Here is a 22,546-nt window from a genome sequence, read left to right on the forward strand (position 1 = left end):
ATAATAAAACGGTTGCTAAACTTTGAGTGGTGTTCTCACTTCCGTGAGATGCTGCAAGTAAGTGACAATAAGGTGTTCCGTGGATGGTGACGTGACGTGATGCTGTAATCTCGCGAGAGTGTGCGTGACGCGCGGAATACAGACAAGCGGAACATAGCGCTCGGAAAAAAAAAGACAAACAATCAACTATTAAAACATCCGCAAAGTATCTCGACACAAAACCAGCAAATTAAACACCTTAGACGCCTAACCAACCCAAACTGGAAGATCTGGAGGAGTACATCGACGGGTGCTTCGAACGTGTAGTTATGGGAAAATCACCGAAGACACCAAACCCCAAACGGAGCCGTCCAGAAGACTCACCTGGAGGAATATCTCCGCCAGGCACTGACATCAAAGACATCCTTGAGTCCATCGACAAGAGGCTGATTTGCCTGGACGGCCGCCTCGCTCTCGTCGAGGTACTTCACAAAGAATTCCAGGCCATCCGTGAATCTCTGGAATTCAGCCAAAACCAGATCGTCTCCTTGGTTACGGAGAACGCCACCCTCCGCGAGTCGGTGAAGTCCCTCACCGACGGAGTTTCACAACTCGTCCAGGAAAACAAGACCATGAAGGAGACGATTCTAGACCTCCAGGCCCGGAGCATGAGGGACAATCTGGTCTTCGCGGGAATTCCCGAAAAATCTGAGGAGGACCCGGAAGAAGCGGTGAGGGCCTTCATGGCGCAACAACTCAAACTCCCAGCGGACGCCATCCAAAACATCACTTTTCACCGCGTTCACCGCTTGGGAGCCAAGAAGCCAGAGAACCGTAGGCCGAGACCCATCGTGGCGAAATTTGAACATTTCAAGCAGAAGGAACAGGTGAAGGGCCGAGGTCGGGAGCTGAAGGGGACGGACTTCAGCGTCAACGATCAATTCCCCCGAGAAATCCTCGACAGGCGCCGACGCCTATTCCCTGTTCGGAGGAAGTTCATCAACGAGGGATGCCGAGCTGTCATCACGGTGGATAAACTCTTCGTTAATGGACAACTTTACCGCGACCGGGAAGTAACACCGTGGCTGTATTGATATGGTAACTAATGATCTATCTCAAACAGGTAACTTTTCTTTCTATCTCGCAGCGCGCACACTTGTAGCGTTTACAATGTTACTGTCTGCTTCCACTTTACCCCTCCCCCCCGTTTTTTTTTCTCTCTCTATCCCACTGTATAAATGCACAGCCTTTCTTCTTTTTTTGTCCTTTTTTTTCTTCTTCTATTTCTTCCTCTTCTATTCCCCCCTCTGTCTCACGTTTTCTCCCCTCCTCATATTGTCACATATCCTCTTGTCTGCCAGCTGTCTCCTTCATCAGCATCTCCTCACAGTGACATCATACACCCTCAAAGTCCAATCCCGAACCAAATTCAAGCTATTCACACAAATACACACACGTGCACGCATTCTTCTACACATACACATCATATTCCACTATTGATACGGATATCACAACTACTCACAAGCACGCTCATCTCACTTATGCATAAACCCACATCACGTCCTCACTTTAGTTGTCTTAGTTCATTCAGGATTACTATGTTACACTTTGCCTATGTACAAATTAAGCATACATTATGTACTGTATATACTCCCATTAATTTTACTTCCAGGTACACATACTTTGCATTTGATCTTGTTTACACACACATCACCAAAAGCTAGTGTAGGATGAACTCACTGCAGTTTGTCACTTGGAATGTCAGGGGAGTTGGGTCGATAGAAAAAAGACAAAAAATTTTTAATCATTTGAAGAACACCCAAGCAGACATTGTCTTATTACAAGAGACTCACATGTCCAAGTCAGCTGTCCATACACTTCACTCACCACAGTTCCCACACACATATTTAGCAAGTTACAACTCCAAACAGAGAGGGGTAGCTATTTTAATTAACAGGAGGGTGAATTTTACACTCCACAACACTATTACAGACACAGAAGGGAGATATATAATTATGAACATATCTGTTGATAATGTACATTTCTGCATTGCCAACATATATGGTCCGAATGTTGACGACCCCTCCTTCTTTCATGCCTTCTTTTCTTCTCTCTCTGCACATTTGGATACAAATATGATCTTGGGAGGGGACCTCAACTTAGTATTTAACCCAGAAGTGGACAGGTCTAGCCCAGCTGGGAGACATCGTGAGTCTCAATCAACATCGATACTGAAGAAATACATGAATGATTTTGGTCTTTGTGATGCTTGGCGCTCTTATCACCCTACTCACAGGGAATATACCTATTTCTCACCAGTGCACCACACCTACTCTCGTATTGACTACTTTTTGACAAGCAACTCAGTCATATCAGACATCTCAAACATTCACATACACCCTATCACCATTAGTGACCACGCCCCAGTCTCTCTTTTTCTCACTAACCAAACAATGAGCACTCCTACTAGATGCTGGAGATTAAATACATCATTACTAAAAGACTCAGACTTCCTAAAATACTTTGAAAGAGAGTGGACAATGTTTTTAGACTTCAATGACCAACCCGGTGTTTCGGCTAGTATTCTGTGGGAGGCAGCAAAAGCAGTAATGCGCGGAAAAACCATTTCATATTCATCATATAAGAAAAAGAAAGAGAGATTACTAGAATCAGAGTTGGAGAAAAAAATCCAACTCCTCGAAACCGCTCATGCTGACTCAAAGGATGAGCATATCCTAAGTAACCTAAGGAAACTGAAACTAGACTTAAAAGAAATTACTGACAAGAAAATTCAGTTCCAACTGCAGAGACTACGTTTGGAAAAGTTTGAGCATGGCAATAAACACGGAAAATACTTAGCTAACCAGCTAAAAGTCAATAAAGAAAAAAGCTCTATCTCCTCCATTAGAAACTCAGGAGGTCACATCACTCACCTCCCGGAAGAAATTAATTCTGTCTTTAGGAGCTTTTATAAAAATCTATATACACCTCAGATTAAACCATCTCTCCCAGATATCAAAACATTTCTCAACAACATAGAATTACCAAAATTAAATGACGAACAGGTGACCAACTTAGATGTACCCATTTCATTAATAGAACTCCATAACGCTCTACACCGGTTGCCGAATAATAAAGCACCAGGACCTGACGGTTTCCCTGCCGAGTTTTATAAAACATTCTGGCCATTACTATCTCCAATATTTCTTAGAATGGTTTTGGAAATTAAAGACAGTTCATGCTTGCCTCCAACCATGAACTCAGCTACAATCAGTCTCCTGCTGAAACCGGATAAGGACCCAACACTACCTTCCAGTTATCGTCCAATTTCACTGATTAATGCAGATCTTAAAATAATATGCAAAGCGTTAGCTATAAGGCTGGAAAAAGTTACCCCTCATATAATACACCCTGATCAATCAGGATTTATTAAGGGGAGAAACTCAACTAGCAATGTACGCCGTCTAATCAATCTGATTGATTACTCTATCATCCATAATTTAGAAACCACAATTGTCTCATTGGATGCTGAAAAAGCATTTGACAGAGTAAACTGGAAATTTCTCTTTGCAACACTACATAAATTTGGCTTTGGAGACTCATTCAGAACATGGATTAAAATACTATACAACACCCCGAAGGCCTCTGTTCAGACCAACAATCACATCTCTCCAGAATTTACTTTACAAAGAGGTACTAGGCAAGGGTGTCCACTCTCTCCCTCACTATTTGCTATCTTTATCGAACCTCTTGCAGCTGCAATTCGACAACATATAAATATTAAAGGGATCCACACCACAAATGTTCATCATAAGATAAGCCTTTATGCTGATGATGTATTACTCTTCCTGGATAATTCACATTCTTCACTTCACGAATCTATCTCACTCATTAACAATTATAGCACCTTCTCAGATTACTCCATTAACTGGTCTAAATCCACAGTACTGCCCATTAACTTTGGTTTCCAGAGCACCCCCTCTATACCACTGTGTTCAGGGAACATTAAGTATTTGGGTATTAACATTTCCTCCAACCTGTCAGACCTGATCCGCTTGAATTATACTCCACTATTGAAGTCAATAGAAGATGATCTTGCACGTTGGAGAACCTTGCCCATCTCACTTACAGGCAGAGTATCCACCGTGAAAATGATGATTTTACCCAAGGTTAATTATCTATTTTCCATGATCCCCACTAAACCATCTATAATTTGGTTCAAGTCATTAGACTCATATATAAATAAATTTCTTTGGAAAAATAAGCCAGCACGAATAAGTCTCAAAACATTACAAAAATCTAAAGAATATGGGGGCTTAGAACTCCCAAACTTCTCCAACTACTTCCTTGCAAACAGGTTACAGTATATCTTAAAATGGATCAACCCTAACCCATTGGATTATTTATGGCTAGACATAGAACAATCACTTAGCCACGAAATCCCAATTTGTAACCTGCCCTTCATTAGCCAAATCCTCCGAAAAAATAATTGTTTTAAAAGTATAAATATAAGCAACACTCTGACAGCTTGGTGGGAATTTTTAAAAATAACAAAATTCTCGCTCACTCCTTGCCAATACACTCCCGTTTGGAATAATCCTGACATCTTGCTTAAAAAGAAACCATTAAATTTCCCAACATGGCACGAAAAAGGAATAAGTTGTATGAAAAATATAATTATAGGAAACAACTTTATCTCATTTAACGACCTTGTTACACAGTATGGAATAAATCATAACAAATTTATTGAATACATACAAATTAAATCCATAATTAAAGCAAGTTTCAGGACCATATCATGGGAAAGCAATACCACTATTGACCAATTTTTAAAAATATCTGCCCCTAAAACATTATCTAAATTATATATTCTACTTTCAAAAAATGACAACACAATTGGAGTACCAATCTCCAAATGGAGCTCAGATTTATCTACAAGCTGTGACCCTGAATTTTGGAAGCAAATATGTCTTAATGCTTCCCGGTTAATCAATAATCCCAACCTACAGCTGATTCAGTTTAAAATCCTTCATAGAGTACACTACACAGGACATAGAATGTTTAGAATGGGCTTAACTGACTCTAACATCTGTACACACTGCTCAGACCATAGAATAGATGACTACTTACACTCCATGTGGACCTGTGCTCCCATTAAAAATTTTTGGCACGGAGTGTGTGAGTACCTATCTTTGGCACTTGGGTTCTCCATTCCTACCTCTCCTTTACTATGCCTGCTGGGCGATCTCTCCACAATTGATGTAGAAACAAATCAAACACAGCTTCTCATCACTGCATTAAGCATCGCCAAGAAAACCATTCTCATCAATTGGAAATCAAGGAAGAAACTGAACATAGCTCTTTACAAAAATCTTTTGTTAGATCATATAGCTATGGAGAGAATGTCTGCTGAATCTAAAGAACAAATGTCAGAATTTCAGTCTATATGGGCACCAATAATTAATTCCCTGACCTGACTCTCAGGGGGGTGAGGGCATCTGTCTCTGCCCCTGGGGGTCTCGTTCATCTGGCGTGGGGTGTGGTCCTGGTCGCTGGGTGGGCCTGGTACCTCGGGGGCGGGCGGTGGCGGGCTTGGTGTCCCGGGTCTTCTTTGCTGGGCTGCCTGCCTGGGGGGGCTGGTGGGTGGGGGTGGGGAGGGGTCCGGGTTGGGTGATGGGGCGGGGGCGGGGTCGGGGGGGTCGCCCAGGGGGCGGCGTTGGTTGGCCTCCGGAGTGGTGGGTGGATGGGGTGCTGCATCCTGCTGGTGCCGGGCGCCTACTGCTGCTGGGGGGGCCCGTGTGCGGCTGGTGGCGCTGGCTCTCCCTCGCCTCCTCTGCCTCTGGGGGTGGGGCGGGGACTGCCCTGGGCCCTCCTGCTCGGCTGCCGCGTGGGGCCGTCCGGTGTGGGGTGTGGGGGCCGGCCTCTCCCCCTGGTGGGGGCGCGGGTGCCTGAGCCCGGCTGCCCCCGCGGAGCCATCTCCCCTGGGTGGGAGGGTGGTTTGGGTTGCCCCTTTTTATTTATTTATTTTTATTTTATTTTTTTTTAAAATTATTTTATTTTATTTTATTTCGCTGATTTATGTGTGTGGTGTATGTGTGATAGGTGGGAGCTGCCTGTTATCCTCCGGCGCCTGTGGCTGTCCCCCGGGTGACGGGGGGCGCGGAGGTGGGGGTCGCGGATGTGCGGTTTGGGCTCGGGGTGGGGGGTGCGTGGTGCTGGGGTGGGGGGGATCCCTTGCTTTCTCCCCTCAGGGACGGGGCCGCTGTGGCTCGGTGGGTGGGGCGTGTGGGGGCCGTGGGCGGGTTGCGCGGTGGGGCGGGCGGCGTGGTGTCCATCTGCGTGGTGCTTCCCGGGATCGGCGGGAGGATGCTTGCTCCGGGGTGGGGCGGTCGGGGGGTGGCTTTGGCCGGGGGCTTGGGGGTCGGGCTGGCGGGGGGCTGGCGGGCGGTCCCTGCTGCCTGCTGGTGTCGGGCTGGTCCTTGCTTCCGGGCCGGCGGTTGTCTCCCTCCCTCCGGGGTTTCCCCCTTGGCGTGTTGGTGGATGGGCGGGGGGTGGGGCGGTGGCCGGTCTGTGGCGTGGCGGTGGGCGGGGCGGGCGGGGGCATCTGCTTGGGCGCCGGGCGGGGGCCGCTCCTCTCGCGGGCCCGGTCGTGCGGTGCTTGCTTCTCTGTCCCTCCCTGGCGCCTCTGGCCTGCGTGCTTCGTGGGTGCGGCCGTGCTCCGCTCTATGTGGGGTCCGGTGCTCTTGTGGTCGTCGTGGTGTTGCTCCCTTGCCGGCCGTGGTGGTATGCGGGGGGCGCGTGGGCGCGGCTCCCGCTGTCCTGGTGGCGGTCGGATCTGCCTTGGGGGCGTGTGGCTTGTCCGTGGTGTTTGGCGGTTTGGGGGTGGCGCTGTGAACGCTACCTCCGGTGGGGCTCCGGTGTTGGGGGGCACTGGGGGTATCGCCTCTGGGGGGTTGGGTGGGCCGGACTGGGCATCCTGGCGGGCCGGGTAGGGCCTGTGGTGTGTCCTGCGGCACGCCCGAGCCTGGGCTGTGGTGGGCGGCCGGTCGGTCATGTGTCCTTGGTCCCCCCCCTGCTCGGTTTGGGCGGCGTTGGGGTGTGGGGCCCCCGTCCTTCCTGTGCCACTGCACCACCTCACATATATATAGGACATTGGGGGGTGGCCTACGGTCGGGCGTGATTGGGGAGGGGAGCTGCCTTGCGGGGCTCCTTTGCTCCTGCTGTGCCACTGACCTGTTGCCCCCCAATTTTAATCGCAGAGTAGACACTTAGGGTTTGGGGGGGCTGGCCAGGTGAGGGGCCCTCCGAGCGGCAGCTGTCCCCCGATTTTAATTGCATCATTAGCTATCATCCACATACACTCCATATACATGCACACAGATACACCATCCTCTTTTATTTTATTTTATTTATTTATTTATTTTTTTAATTGCATCATAGACACTATCACACCTTATCACATACACGGGTGGGGCGGGCTGGATTGGGGTGCCTCGTGCACCTCGGCGTCTGCCCGCCAGGGTCGGCGGTGTGGCCGGGGGCCTGGCCGTCGCGGTGGCTCGCCCGGGGCGGCCTGGCCTGTGGGGTGCCCTTGTCTGGTTCGCCTGCCCTTCCCTGGGGTGGCCCTCTGGGGCCTGTTGATGCCGGGGCTTGCGCCGGGGGGGGCGGCTTGCGGTGCCCCCCCTGGACTGACACGTGCCGCGGGCGCCTCTGCGCTCTTGGGGCGGGTTCGGCGGTCTCCGGGGGGCGGTGCTGGTGCTTCGGGTGGCCCGTGTGCTGTCGCGGCGGCCGGTGGTTGCTGCGCTGTGGCGGCTGCTGGGGCGCCGGGCCAGCTGGTGGGTTGGGGCTTGGTCATGCTTGCGGGTACTGTGGGCCTGGGTGGCGGGGTGGGGGTGGGGGGGCGGGTGCCCTGGGGCCGGGCTCGCTGGGGGGGGTCGTGCTCTGCCGGGCGCTTGGGCGTCTGTCGCCGTTGCGCTTTGTGCGCTGCCGGGCCGCTGTCTGTGTCCTCGCCTCCCCCGGTCTGTCTGTGGGCTTGTCGGGGGTGGGGCTCCGGTGCGCGGGTGGTGCGCTGTCGGCTCTGGTGGCATGTGGCTGGTCTGGCTTCTGGTGGTATGTGGGGGCCGTCGGCTGGTCGGCTGCTGGTCTCGCCTTCTCGGCGCTGGTGCTTGGCCTCCCTGCGGCTTGGGGTGTGGTGCTCCCGCTCTCTCTTCGGGGTTTGCTGGCCCGCGGGTCTCGGTTGGCGCTGTGTGGTGGTTCGCCTGGCTGCTCGCCCGTTTTCCCGCCTGCCTGCTCGGTTTCCCGCTCTCCTCCTCGCTGACTCCCCTGTCTGCCTCGCTGGCGGCGTCCTACCGCTGGGGGGGTGTGGCCGGGTGTCTTCCTGCTCCCCGGCAGTCTGCGCTCTCCGCCCCTGGGTTCTGAATCGTATGTCTGGGACCCCGGGGTCCCCGGCTCCGCTGCTCCTTGGGTTACCAACGGGGGATAGGGTGGGGCTTCCGGGTGTCGGGCAGTCGACCACTGTGTGTGTGTGTGTGTGTGTGTGTGTGTGTGTGTGTGTGTGTGTGTGCGCGCTTGAGTAAGTAAGAGTGTGTATGAGCGTGCGCATAGGGGTGTGTTTGTGCGTAGGAGCGTTTATGTGCGTGTGTGTGGGTGCGTAGGAGTGTGTATGTGCGTGCGTGTGTGTATTTTTATTTATTTATTTATTTTAGTTATTTATTTGGGGGGGGGCATACAGGGGTTTGCTCCGTGGGGTCAGGTGCTGGGCGATACATCTCTGCCGCCCGTGCCTCCGCCGGGTGGGTGGAGGGTGTGCCTCCTGCATCCCTTGGCGGGGCGGCCCTGTGTCGGGGGTCGGGCGGGGGTTGGCCCGGGGCGGGCCGGGCTCCGCTCCCTGGGGGTGGGGGTGGCGGTGGGGGAGAATTGGCGCTTCCGGCGCGGGCGGGCTTCTTTCCAGCTGTGGAGGCGTCTCTGGGCCTGCCGGTTTGTGGCCCCCGGTACCCGTCTGCCTTTGTGGGGTGTGATCTCTCGCTGGTCTCGGGGGTTGGCAGTCCTCCGGCCCGCTGGCGCCCTGTCCTTGGCTGGGATTACCTCTCTTCGGCCCCTTACTGGTCTTCCCGGGGGGGGGGGGGGCTCTCTGGGCTGGCTCTTGGGGCACTGTTCTTTGTGCTGCCTGCCCCTATGGGCCTGGTGGCCTTCTGGCGGCCGGGGCCCGGCCTTGCTATTTGGGGCGGGGCTCTCTGGGAGGTGGAAGGCGGCCCCTTTCCTTTCATGCACTCTCAGTGACAATCACACGCCCACACATTCCTGCACCTTTATATATATATGAAGTCTTCCTTACATACAGAGATACCTGTACATATGCACACTCACAGTACATACGTACTTCCCCACATTACTCACTGAGTTATCCAGGGTGTTATTATGTTGTTGGTTTTATTACAGCGACGGTGATTTCAGCAGTATGACTATATATATATATGTGTGTATGTGCGGTATATATGTGTATGTATATATATATATATATATATATATATATATATATATATATATATATATATATGTATATATGTATTTATGTATGTGTATGTATGTATATATGTGTGTATATGTATTTTTTTTTTTTTTTACAATGATGTGCATTACAGTAACTTTGATTCTATTCACTATCATGGATAATCATTTCATTACTACAGTTATGTGTGACTGTTTCAATGCGGTATTATCATGGTGATCACTATCATAATTCATCATTTCATGACTGCTATTGTGTGCGACTGTTTCAATGCAGTATTGTCATTGTGATCACTGTCATAGGTCATCATTTCATGACTGCTATTATGTCTGATTGTCATTGACAGCTTTGTCATTGTGGTTGTTGATATTGATTTGTCCTTTATCCTTGTTCGTCTTTATAGTTGTCACGGACATTTATTTGCTGATGTCGTTCGGTATGTTTCTGTTGTTCTGTCACAATTGTTGTTGTTGCTGCTGTTGTCCTTGTCTCTTGTCTCTCTTTTTTTTGTTTTTGTCCCCCCCCCCCCCCCCCCCCCCCCCCCCCCCCCCCCCCCCCCCCCGTTTCCTTTTCTCTTCTTCTCTGTCCCCTCCTGCTCCGGTCCGGGCGCTCCAAATTTGCTTTATAACAAGCATCAAGGTCGAATAAATTTTGTATGACAGGGGAAGTGTATATCACACTTCTCTCTGGCAGAGTAAATCTGTTGAGCACTTGACGGCATTTAGGTATACAATTCTATCTGCTTTAAAGGCTGGACAGGACAGGGGGAAAAAAAAAAAAAAAAAAAAAAAAAAAAAAAAAAAGTGACAATAAGGGGAATGTATTCTCGCTGGAAGTTAACGGCTGGGGGCCACTTTTTTTCCATTGGCCCTCAGCACATTCTAAAAATACAATTTATAAAAAAACAACAAATAAGAGTAGTAATTTGATGTGAATAAAGTCATACTTTTGAGCATAAAGTTGATATATTAAAAGACAAAAAACACTAACAGTTGTATTATGAGAAATAAACAAAGCAAGGAATACATTTGCAGTTTTAGAAAATGTAGTTTGGGTAAAAGCTAATAAAGTCTAAATATTAAAACCATTAGAGTAAGAGAAAGAATGAAAACAAAGAAAGTATTTGTGAAAAATAAATTTAAAAAAAACAGCAAAAATGAAAAAAAAAACTAGAAAAAAAGCATAACACAAAGAGAAAAAGTTTGTTCGTACTAATAATATGCTTGTCACCCATAACACAAAGCTGAGATGCATTGCATGTTATTTTTTAAAATATAGCATAGCATATCTCAATGGGTTGCTCCGCGCCATTTGATTTTTCAGTATTTGATCCTCTGTGGAAGAAAGTTTGGACACCCCTGGTTTATGTGTATGAAGGAGGGTGTTCCACATTGAATTCAGCATTTCTGTATTGCAGAGAACAAGAACAGAATTGTCCTCCTGAAAAAATATATGTCACATATTGACTTAGAGCACGTCAAAGTATGTTATTTCAACTTGCTACAGAATTGCTGCTCCTCTGACAGGCCCAGCAGGGGCTCCCCACAGAGTGTTGCTTGTCTAGACTAATTACCCAGAAATTTTGCTGGTCATTGTGGTGCTATTTTAACATTTGGCTACTCTGCCAAGCTGACCTGCCATATGAACACAGACTAAAGGCTACAGACCGAGCGAAAAGCCATTTTTCACACCACAGACAAATCTGTCCAACAAAAACAGGCCAGAGAACGTGATCACAAAGGCTTTACTGTGCGTGTGCTGTAAAATATAGACCTCGGGGTTTAAAAAACACACAGGAGGATTTTTAATGCTATTTCAACTTCTTGTATTTGTTTAAGAAATATGCTCCTGTGACCATACACCATGCAATGAAAACCACAGAGCCAATCCGCTCACTGGGCAACACCAGCTGCTGGAGCTATTGGGGCTTCGTACAGCAAGCAAAATCTATTTACAGGAGGGAAGGAAAAGTATAAGTTTTATTTTTACGTTCACCACAAGTTGAAACAATATGCTAATGTCTGCATTTTAACAAGTGCACTTCATCAGTGGAAAGTGGGTCAAGAGAGGGAGGAGAAGGAAGAGATAGTGCAAAAATAAAAAGTAGACTAATTATTACAGCAGTTAGCACCTTTGTGCGTGTTCTTTATGAACTGCCTTAACTTTCAGCATAAATCACGGTAATACAATAATCATATCAGAATGGTGTCATCTGATCAATTTTACACTTAGAAGATTTCCTAATGGAAGGGTGTCCAAACTTTTTCCAGCGAGGGCCACATACAGAAAAATGAAAGGATGCAAGGGGCCCCTTTGATATTTTGTAAAGCAACATACTGTATGTAGATATGCCAAGAAGTTAGATACTGTATATTTTGAGAAAAAAGTACAGCTCAGCTTTGTGATATACAGAAGGTGAAAAAGCCCGTTAGTATGAACTTCAAACTTTGCTCTTTTTTTTTTCTTCTTAAATTTACTAAATATTTCAACTTTCTTAAATAATGTTTGTCAATGTTCTTTTCGCAATATTATGACTTTATTTCCACAGTTTGACTATACTCTTATAATTATAATTTGTTCGTTCTTCATAATATTACAGCTTTTTAAAAAATAGCTAATTTTTCTTTAATATATCAATTCCATGGTACTAAAATGACATTTTTCCTCATAATATTACAAGACTTATTATTTTTTTCTTAATATTTACATTTTATTCTTGTAAAATTATGGCTGTTTTTCCCATTTTTTGCGGTTTTTAATTTTCCAAATATTTCAGCTTTCTTCTTAAAGAATTTTCTTTTCATATTATGACTTTATTCCCATAATATTGTGACTTTATTTCTATAATATTCCTATAATATAATAATATAATACTGTTTCTCATATTACGACTTTTAAAAAATAGCTTGATTTTTCTTTAATATTTCAATTCCATGCTACTAAAATGACTTTATTTTTCCTCATCATATTACAAGTTTTTTCTCATTCATTTCCGACTTTTTTCCTTATTATTTCCATTTCCATTGTTGCTGTTGTTTATTGCCGACTATTTCAGCTTTCTTTTTGTAAATTTTCTTCTCATAATTATGACTTAATTCCCATGACAGTTTAACTTTAGTCTTGTAATATAACTTTTTCTGCAACCTAATTTTACATAAATTACAACTTTATTCACTGTTTTTCAATATATTACGACTTATATTACAAAAATAATAATATATTTTTTCTTTAATATTTCATTTTTTTGCTACTAAAATTATGTTATTTTTCCTCCTAATATTCCAACATTATTCTTTTTTCTCTTAATATTTTGACTTTATTCTTGTAACATTTGGACACCCCTGTTCTAATGGTATTTGTTACAACATATTTTGCCTCTACTAACTTGCAAAGGCTGCTTTTTAAACAACTCTTTTTTGTGGCAGATATTCAAATATGTTTGAGTGTCTTATGTGTTGCTGTTTTGTTTAAAACTGTGTCTCACACTCTCACACACGCAGAATTGTGACAACCTAAACTAAAGCGCACACATAAAAACAGCAACAGTCAACTCACTTATACTGCTGGTGGTCCTTAGTGCTGCGAGTCTTGGCCATGAAGCGCTCAGCCAGTTTCTCAAGGTTTCTGGAGTATTCCATCTCAATCTCTGCCTTCTTTCTGAAGAAATCTTGAAGGTCCTGCAACAGCTGGACCCTCATCTCTGTCTGCTGGTCCATGCATTTCTGCTGTTCCACTAACTGTGCCCGGATCTCTGATAAAGAACAAACACAAAATACAATACATCAGGATAGAATCGCAAACTGCTTACACCACAGTCACACTGCTAGATATCGGACTTCAGAGGATATCCATTTTGTATCCAAGCTAGGCACGTGGGGGAGAAAATTACATTTACAATTGGGCGACTACAACCTGTACTAGTACATGCATTTTTCCTCGGCATATTTTGTCCATCTGCAGCCCTCGCTGGAAGAGTCTGACACCTCAGTTGTAAACAATAATAGTGGGAGCTTGGCTAGTGTCATTAGTCCATTCCAGAAGTTCTGACTCTAGGGGTGTCCTGATCCGATATTAATACCGGACTGATGTCAGCAAAAACGAATATATAATATAGTATATATGGTGCCAGTAAAAAGACATTGCAGCTGAGTGCAAAACCATGCACAAGTTTCCTGTGTCATGTGGATGTTTTTTTTTTCCCCCCATCGCAGTTGAACATGCACCGCGCGTGTTAACATCCAAGCAGACGCTGCGGTAATTTTACATTTTTCTAGATTTCTCAGATCAAAATCCTAACCCCCCTGCAAGGTTTTGTGTCTCGGCTAAATGAAAAAGTTTGCCCAGTCCTATTTTTTCATTGCACTTTGCTTAAAGTCAGTGTTCTCGTGTATCGTCTCATCTCATGAGTTTGGTGACTCGTGACACCCCTAGTTTTTAACAGTAACAGTGCCTTCTAGACATGAACTAACACCCCATAGTCACCTTTACACTCATATTACCCAATATAGTAAACATAACGGTAAATAAGCCATTTAAGACGTAAATAAGACTTGTGCTTGTGTGTGTTGCTATACATGTGTTCCCAGAGTTGAGTTTTAGCTTTGCTTGTGTTACGGCTGCAACAGTAACCCGTTTTTAATAGGGGTTTTTATTAGGGATAATTGTGCCTTTTGTGAGATCATTCAAACCGGCAACAAAAGCCTGTTGTTCTGGCAATCAAGTCAGGTGTGTGTGTGTGTGTGTCACACTGAACATTACAGTAACATTACTGGCACCTACTGACCAGTGTAGAATACTACATATCAATAACACCAGCAAAACATACGAAAGACACATGTTGGCCGTTCGGACAACGCATGAAGACGTACGAAGTGCAGGAGTTTCTCTTGCAACCTGAAACAAACCCTCTGCGACTAGTCTATCACTCGAAAATCAGCATGTCACACGTGTGTCACCTATAATTCAAACCTGCAGCAAAAGCCTGTTGTTCTGGCGATCGTGTCTGGTGTGCGTGTGTGCCTCACCAAACATTACTGACAACTAGTGTCTAGTCCAGAATACTACATATCATTCACAGCATCTTCTGAATGCCTCAAATTTGTACTTTACTTCATTTAGCCATTTTTATGCTTGAAAATGCTTAATTTAGCCAAAAAATGTAGAATTTGATTCAATATGCATATTTTTGACTAATATGATGACTTTTTGTGATGACTAAAATGATTTAGTAATTCATATATTTTTGAAAAACCATGACAGAGTGAAGCAAGGAAATTCAAGCCGTAATGTGGCAAGAGACGACTGCAATGTGCTCATGAGTATACCCTGGGCTTTGACTTGCTGGCTTATTTGACGTCAAAAAGGTATTTCTATTATGCAAGGTGGCAGTTATCAAATATTACAAATGTTACATAAAACATGCAGCCATGGTGTATGGCCACAGTCTACTGCCCCTCTTTCGACTGTGCTGGGGCAACGGAGGGAGCACCATAACAATATTTAATTTATCATGTGAAAGCATGATACATAGGGCCTTAAACAATTTACCAAATTTCTAGAAAGATCTTTTTTTTTTTTAAATTGTGTTTTTGTCATGGTAAGCGTTCCACTACTATTACATTATGCATTCCTGCGGTCCAAGGTCATAAATCCATCGATCATTTTGTTTCGATACAATTCATCCTCTGTATGGTAAATGTGTCTGGAGGCCTCAGTGATGAGGGATTTTGGTATGGAACAGAACGTGTAGGGTACGACATGAAAGCCTCCTGTGATCCCTTTCAAACAAGAAGGTTGAGAGGAGATAAGAGCACCTGCCTGGAAAACGTGTTGACAAAAGGCTCTACTGTCCATGATACCGATAAACATCAATGCAGTCAAAAGACAATTGATGTTCCCAACACTATCTATCACAGTACAATCTACACAAGCTTGGTGCGCTTCTATAATGTAGCATTTTTGTCATGTTGACAGGAGCAGATAGTGACTTGCAGAATTAGAACGGGCCATAAAGCTGTCAGCAACAAATCCAGCTGACTGATAGAGTTGCGAGTCAGTGTGCCCCAGAGAACGCACGGTGTTGATACGGACAATGAAAGAGCACTGTTTGGTCTCTGTGGTAATCAGGTTGGACTATAGTCCCTTTGTTTCGTAACTGGATGATATCCAAATGTCCCTGTGGAGGCCACATCACATAATTCCCATTGGCACTTTCATAGTGACAAATATTTTCAAAATAGACACTATGCCAGTTCTTTTGTTCAAGAAACTGCCTTGTAAGCTAGATGGTACTCGTCCACAAGCTTCATCTGCAGAGCTTTCACGCAGTTCACCTACCATTGGACTGTCAGACACAGCATTTTATACTTCATTCTTGCAGTTTCCAAAACATTACTTGTGGTGAAAGCAGAAATGCATTTTCATGAAAAGGCAAACTCTCAAAAGAGATTTTACAGTTTCCCCAAATTAATTACAGTCTCTACCGGCAACTATCTAGGACACGTGGAACCACATCATATGTGGGATTGCATTTGCAGAGTTGCTCTTCAGCAGCAGGAGATGGAGTATTGCCTTGCCACACTTAGTTCGTGGGTTTGGTACTTTCCTCGTTTGAGAATTGCTAGTCGGCATCAATTCTAATTACGTAGCACTCCAACAGTGCTTTCAATTGAGTGTGTGAGTACAATAACGTGGCAAAAAAAGCTGAATATACGTTTTCAAATGTTAAGCATTCCTATCAATCAGGCAAGGCTATAGGGCTACATTTAATTCTAGTCAAGTTATTGGTCCTGTTTACAAATCTTTGAACCTGAAGTAATTCATACTTATTTTTAACTGGCTAAAACTGCTTATTTCACAGTGTCTGTACAATGACAATCAATCAGGTTAAAGTTGATCTGGTTAACCACTTGACTTGATGCTCCCAACAAGGCAAGCAGGTGCTCTCATTCGCCTTCATAGCTGTTGAGTGGTGAGACCTCTTCCGCCCGATCTGCTGTTTTGGTCTTCGGCCGTATCCCTAACAACAGGTTTGCATTATACCCTGCGAAACTGGGTCCCTGCTTGTACTTAGCCAATGCTACCGCGCTACCCACCCCCGCAACGTGGACACGCCAAGCAAGACTTGCCAGATTGTAAATTAGAAAAGATGGCTCTAGCGACCAATGACCGGGTTAACGCTCTTGTATGGCTCCAGGAGAGATGGCACTACTGGTTAACCCATTTTTAGTTAACACTGGGATTACTGGCACGCATTTCCATTGATACCATACGAATAAATACAAGAAAAGATATGCAGCAAAGCTATCAGATGAGGAAGACTCATACGGTAAACACTCAAGAGATTCTTGGCCTTAATTCTTGGAGCTACCGACAATATCAGAATCTTCTATCATCTGAACTTTCTCCAGATGGAAAGACATGGAAGGCTACGACAACAAGCATAAACTCTGACTACGTTTACATGCAGTCAATATTTGGGTTGAGATCAATATTCCGGTTTCTGAAGCATTCGGAATAACCCGTTTACATGTGCAATGTGGGGGGAAAAATAAGCACGAACAATGTCTCAACGCACGGAAAACGTCATGACGCAATGCACGTCATTTCCACTTCTTCTTCCTGTTTCCAAAAACAACAACAACAGCACCGCCACGGTAGATAATGAATGTCTTTGTTTGCGTTTTGGTGCTGGTACTGACCAACCACTACTTGACACTATTCTGTCTCACTTTCTTCACTAATGGAAGGCGAGAACGTGAAGAAATGGGAAATGGAGCTGGAGCTGGGCCATCCCACATCCATGCTTTATCCCCACACCCCCCCCAGACACTTTTGAAGATGCGTTCGTACAAACCCTGCTTGTAACTGCTTGCTCACCTTCTGATAGATTTGGCGATTGCTGTACTTTCTACCGTCAATGAAAGACATAATGTTCCTGTCTTTCACCACACTAACGCGGTGGCTGTTTCCCCCTCGCTCCAAAAGTGAGGGGTTTTGCGTGTGATCATGTTTAGACGTAGTTCCTGCTAAAGACACAAGATTCCTTTCGAATAGAACATACGCAAAACACAAATTAATGTTCTTTTTGACGAGATAGTATTCGGGTTTTTAAAAAACAGAAAATGAGCATGTAAACGTAGCCAATTTTTCTTCAAATGGTTAGATAGCTAGTAAAAATTACAATGTATCTTTCAAGTATCGAGTGCAAGTGAGCAAGTGCTCTGTATATGATATCCAGGTTTGCTTGGTCGGACAATGACTTCTGTTGTCACTATCATCTGTGGTATATGCACACACAATCAATCCCACTTTAGGTTTTGTAGTAAAGGATCACAGCCTTTTTAAACAGTAGATGTGACTGGTAGCAACAAACTACACACAGCATACTTGCTGCTTTGTAAAGCATTTTATCACAAACTATTAGAGAGTTGGCTCTACAAAAACCATTACGACATCAAACTAACATGCTCGTGGCTTTCAAAACCACAGGCAGATTTCCAATGGAAGCATTTGCAGGCTACTGTGATCCTGAGAATGAGTGTTAAATCAGAGTGGAAATTAAGCTTGACCCAGAATCCTCAGTTTCTATTAAACTGCTGAGACTGTGCAAAACTGCATTTCCCTATGTCCCGTGCACACCGACTCCATAAGACATACATGAGCAGCAAGTTTTGTTCATCGGTTATGGTAGTACTACTATTACACTATACAATAAATGACAACTCTCCATGCAACTGAAAAGGACGTAAAAAGACCCACAACACAACTAATGCAGTAGTTGCTGTAATTCAGGAGTGTCCATACGTTTTCCAGTGAGCGCCACATAGTGGAAAATGAAAGGATGCAACTTTGCCACTTTGATATTTTATAAAGCAAATTCTAAGAAGTTATATATACATAAATATATGTAAAAACTGCATCTCAGCTTTGTGATGTAGGTTATTGAAAAAGGCTAAAATTAGTATCAACTTCACTCTCCCCCTCCATTTCATTTTTGCTGTTGTTTTTTTTCCAAATATTCCAACTTTTTTCTTCAATAGTCTTCTTGTAATAGTAATAGTCTTCTATCTTCTTGTAATATTATGACTTTATTGCCATAATATTGTACATTTTCCCCAACCTAATTTTCCAAAAATTTCAACTTTGTTTTGTTTCTCATATTACTTAAATAAAAATTATTCTTTAATGTTTCAACTCTATTCTGCAAAAATGTCATTATTTTTCCTCATTAATACTATGAGTTTAATCTCTCAAAACTGCAACTTATTTTCCCCTCATTGGAATACATCTTTTTCCTCTTAATATTTTGACTTTATTCTTGTAAAATTACAGCAATTTTGTTTATTTTTATTCTCCAACTGTTTAAACTTGACTCTATTACCATATTATTTTAACCTTTTGCAACATATGTGTCCAAAAATTACAACTTAATTCGTTTTGTTTGTCATTAAATTACTTTAAAAAAACATCTTTCTTTAGTATTTCATCTTCATGCAACTAAAACTTTATTTTTCGTCATATTACGTTATTCTTGTAAAATGACAACATTTTCTCCTTAGATTACAACTTATTTCACTTAATATTTTCATTTTATTCTTGTAAAATTACTGCTGATTTTTTAATTTTTGCTGTGTTTTTATTTTCACTTTTCTTGTTAATTTATATTTAACCAAAAAAAATAGCTGTGGGTGGCAAATGGCCCACAGGCCGCACTTGGGATAGCCCTTTCTCTCATTTCAACTTTCGTGTTGGCCCTAGTAGTCTAGCGGGCAGCAAACGCAAAAAGGACTACAGTAGACTTTCCAACCCGTTTGAATCTATCAAGCAGAGAGACCATAATAGACATCAATTATAGAACATCAGTTTGATGGGTCTGGTGGAACAAGAAAACACATAAGTCATCCCCCTGTGTTTGAAATATCAAATAATGCCAGCAAATCCGATCTAAATGGCATATGAGCCCACAAACACGGCTGCTGGGACGACCTCTGCTGAGAAATCAGGCCTATGGCGAATAGATCAATCACTAGTGACATTGTGGTGGTCGGTAAGTTTTGATCCAAACTAAATGAGAGAGTCGGGCGCTGAATACTCGGAGAAGTTGTTTGTTCAGCTGTGGATTAACATTGAAAAGTTCTGTATGATGTTGTCAGTCACATTTACTGCTCCTAATACTGCTCCCAAAGTGCACTACTGTACACTATTACTGTGTTTTGAGGAGATACTGTATACTGTAGGCTTATATTCTTGTGTTGTCATCCTGATAAAAAATAAAGTAAAATAACACCTCAACCACATCTGGCTGCGTTTGTGCTTTTGTTTGGGGATATTAGTGATGGGAGATAAAGCGGCTGAAGCTCAAATGTCGAGGCAGCTTCTTTTTCTCTGCAAAGCTAGCCTCAGGCAAAAGACTGGGCTGTACAAGCCGTCAGCGCTTACAGTTTGTGGTTTTTGTTTTGGGCAAAACCTTTAAAAAAGGCATCACAACAAGCTTCAAAATGAAAGAATAATTGTGGCTACAGTCACCACTTCCTATTTTCAAATATGTAGAACAGGTGTCTCCAAAGTGCAGCCCGTGGGCGGCTGCTGTTTTTTTTTTTCTTTTTCTTTTTTTTTTTTAAATTAACTGGCCCGCTCCACATTCTAAAAATATAATTTAACAACAAAACTGAAGAATAAAGACAATATATTGAGAGAAAAAAGTTTAAATCTAACAAGGAAAGTCGTAATTTGATGAGAATATCGTAGTAATATTATGAGGAAAAATAACGTCATTTTAGGAGCATAAAGTTGAAATATTATACATTATACATTACATTATAAAATGAGAAAAAACAAAAAAAAATATTGTTGCAATTTTAGGAAAATAATGTTGGGGGAAAAACCTATGGGAATAAAGTGAAAATATTATGAAAAAAATGTGCAAGAAGGAAGTTTAAATAAAATTTTAAAAAAACACAACTGTAATTTTGTGAAAATAAAGTCAAAATATTGACATAAAAGTTGTATTCTGACAAGAGACATTTTTTAGTAAAATAAACCCAAATGTTTTAAGGTAAATTATTTTAGTAAGTAGTTGAAATATTAAAAAAAAGAGTAAAAACCAAATTTCATACTAATAATACATTTCTTCATCTATATGACAGATGCAATTTTTTTTCTTGACATATAGACTGTATAAGTTCTTAGCAAATCGAATGCCCTTCCATCCTTTCATTTTTCAGGATGTGGCTCTGGCTGGAAAATGTTTGGAAGACAAGGGATATATGAATTGACAAATAGTGAGGGAAGAAGGGTGTCCCGCCGGGTCTGTCGACTAGATATGCAACACCTGACGTCAATTCCCTTCACTGCACGCTGGACAGGTTGGTCTCAACCAAAGCTGTTGACGCCTTTCCTCGTGGAGTGGAGAGATTTACCTTTTTGTTTTTTACAGGTTGTTCACCACTGTTTTAAACGTGTTTAACCATTTTTTCCCACACTCACACAGCAATGTGGAAACACTGGAGCTGGCCTGAGACTTGGATGGAATCCCTACGAGCTGGAGGCGGTAGACAAGTTTCACGACAAGGTGGTGATGAACACAGCTTCGGCTGACGTGTCACTGATAAAGATGGAGTACTCAGTCACAAACAGCCAACCAGAAGAGGAAAACTGCATTCAGCAAATTCAAAAAAGGCAGAGCCCAACGTTTTAACTTGATGCAGAAAGCTTTCTGCTTTATTGTGTGTAATAGATTGCACAGCATCAATCAGGATCGGGCCGAACCATACGCACATACTGTACATATTTTACAGCTTTGCATCTGATTGTGTACACATGGCTTTCGTAGAACCTTTATGCAAACACTATCACCTCCATTAAACTCAAAACAGTTTTGCTGTGTTAAAATAGCAACTGCAGAGATATCACATACCGAGTAAATTACATTTATTTTAACACTCATGGAGTCTCATGGAGGTTGTACAAGTCTGAAGCATATTAATTACTGACTGCTCAAGGATGCAGTGACAAAATACAGGAAGTACCAATTGAGGTGAATTTTCAGCCTATTCCCCAATACTTTTATCCAGGGGTGTTCAAAGTGCACACCGGGGGCCATCTGTCTTTTAATTGGCCTGCAGGACATTCTAAAAATATAATTTAACACATTTAAAAAAAAAAAAAACCTGCAAAATAGAAAAATGTCATATTTTTTAATCTATTGACAAAAGTCATATTTTTACAAGAATAACATAATATTATGAGGAAAATTAACGTCATTTATGAGCATAAAGTTGAAATATTAAAAGATGTTTTTTCGTAAGTCGTAACATTATGAGATACAATCAAAACAATGAATAAAGTTGCAATTTTTTGGAAAATTTGGTTACGGAAAAAGTTACAGTATGTTACGAGAGTAAACGTCAAAATATTATGGGAATAAGGTCATAATTACGAGAAGAAAATTTACAAGAAGAAAGTTGAAATAGTTGGAAAATTGAAAAAAAAAATTTAAAAATGAAAAAATGCTGCCTTTTTTAGAATAAAATAAAAATATTAAGATAAAAATGTTGTATTCCAATGAAAAAAACAGCTGTAATATTACTATATGTAATATTACTAATATTATTATTATAATGTCGTTTTAAAGGAATAGTTTGGATTTTTGGGCATGAAGTCGTAGACATCCCCATCAGCAGTGTAGTGCATCAACAGTGACTTACCCTCCACTCCATCCTGTGAGCCGAGTTCTGGTCGGATTTTGGTGATGAGGAACGTAGTTTGGCTTCTTAAAGCAATATGCGTTCGTAAGAGTAATGCATTTGCATCACAAAAATGCCTCGTCAAAAAAAAAAAATCAGACCTCACAATCGCTCAGCATTACATTCTCTGCCGTCGTATCACGTGCGCTGCCGCCTGTCCATTGTTGTGTATGTGTTCCACATGTTTTGTTAGGAGGCGTTTTTGTGATGCAAATGTATCACTCTTTTCAACGCATATTGTTTTGAGAAGCCAAACTCTTTACGTAAATGCCCCCAACCAACTAACCGGAACTACGTTCCTCATCGCCAAAAT

General features: G+C 43.0%; 1 protein-coding gene across 3 annotated transcripts in view; it reads right to left on the reverse strand.

Annotated features, from left to right (window-relative positions):
- srgap1a (SLIT-ROBO Rho GTPase activating protein 1a) overlaps positions 1-22,546 on the reverse strand; it is a 94,129-nt gene that overhangs the window by 50,637 nt on the left and 20,946 nt on the right. For all 3 annotated transcript variants that reach the window (XM_054775368.1, XM_054775369.1, XM_054775371.1), the window contains exon 2: positions 13,043-13,238. In XM_054775368.1, the coding sequence (XP_054631343.1) occupies positions 13,043-13,238 (196 nt within the window). The remainder of the gene's footprint in view (positions 1-13,042; positions 13,239-22,546) is intronic.

The sequence above is a fragment of the Dunckerocampus dactyliophorus genome, chromosome 5 (assembly GCF_027744805.1).
Source record: "Dunckerocampus dactyliophorus isolate RoL2022-P2 chromosome 5, RoL_Ddac_1.1, whole genome shotgun sequence".
Lineage (NCBI taxonomy): Eukaryota > Metazoa > Chordata > Actinopteri > Syngnathiformes > Syngnathidae > Dunckerocampus > Dunckerocampus dactyliophorus.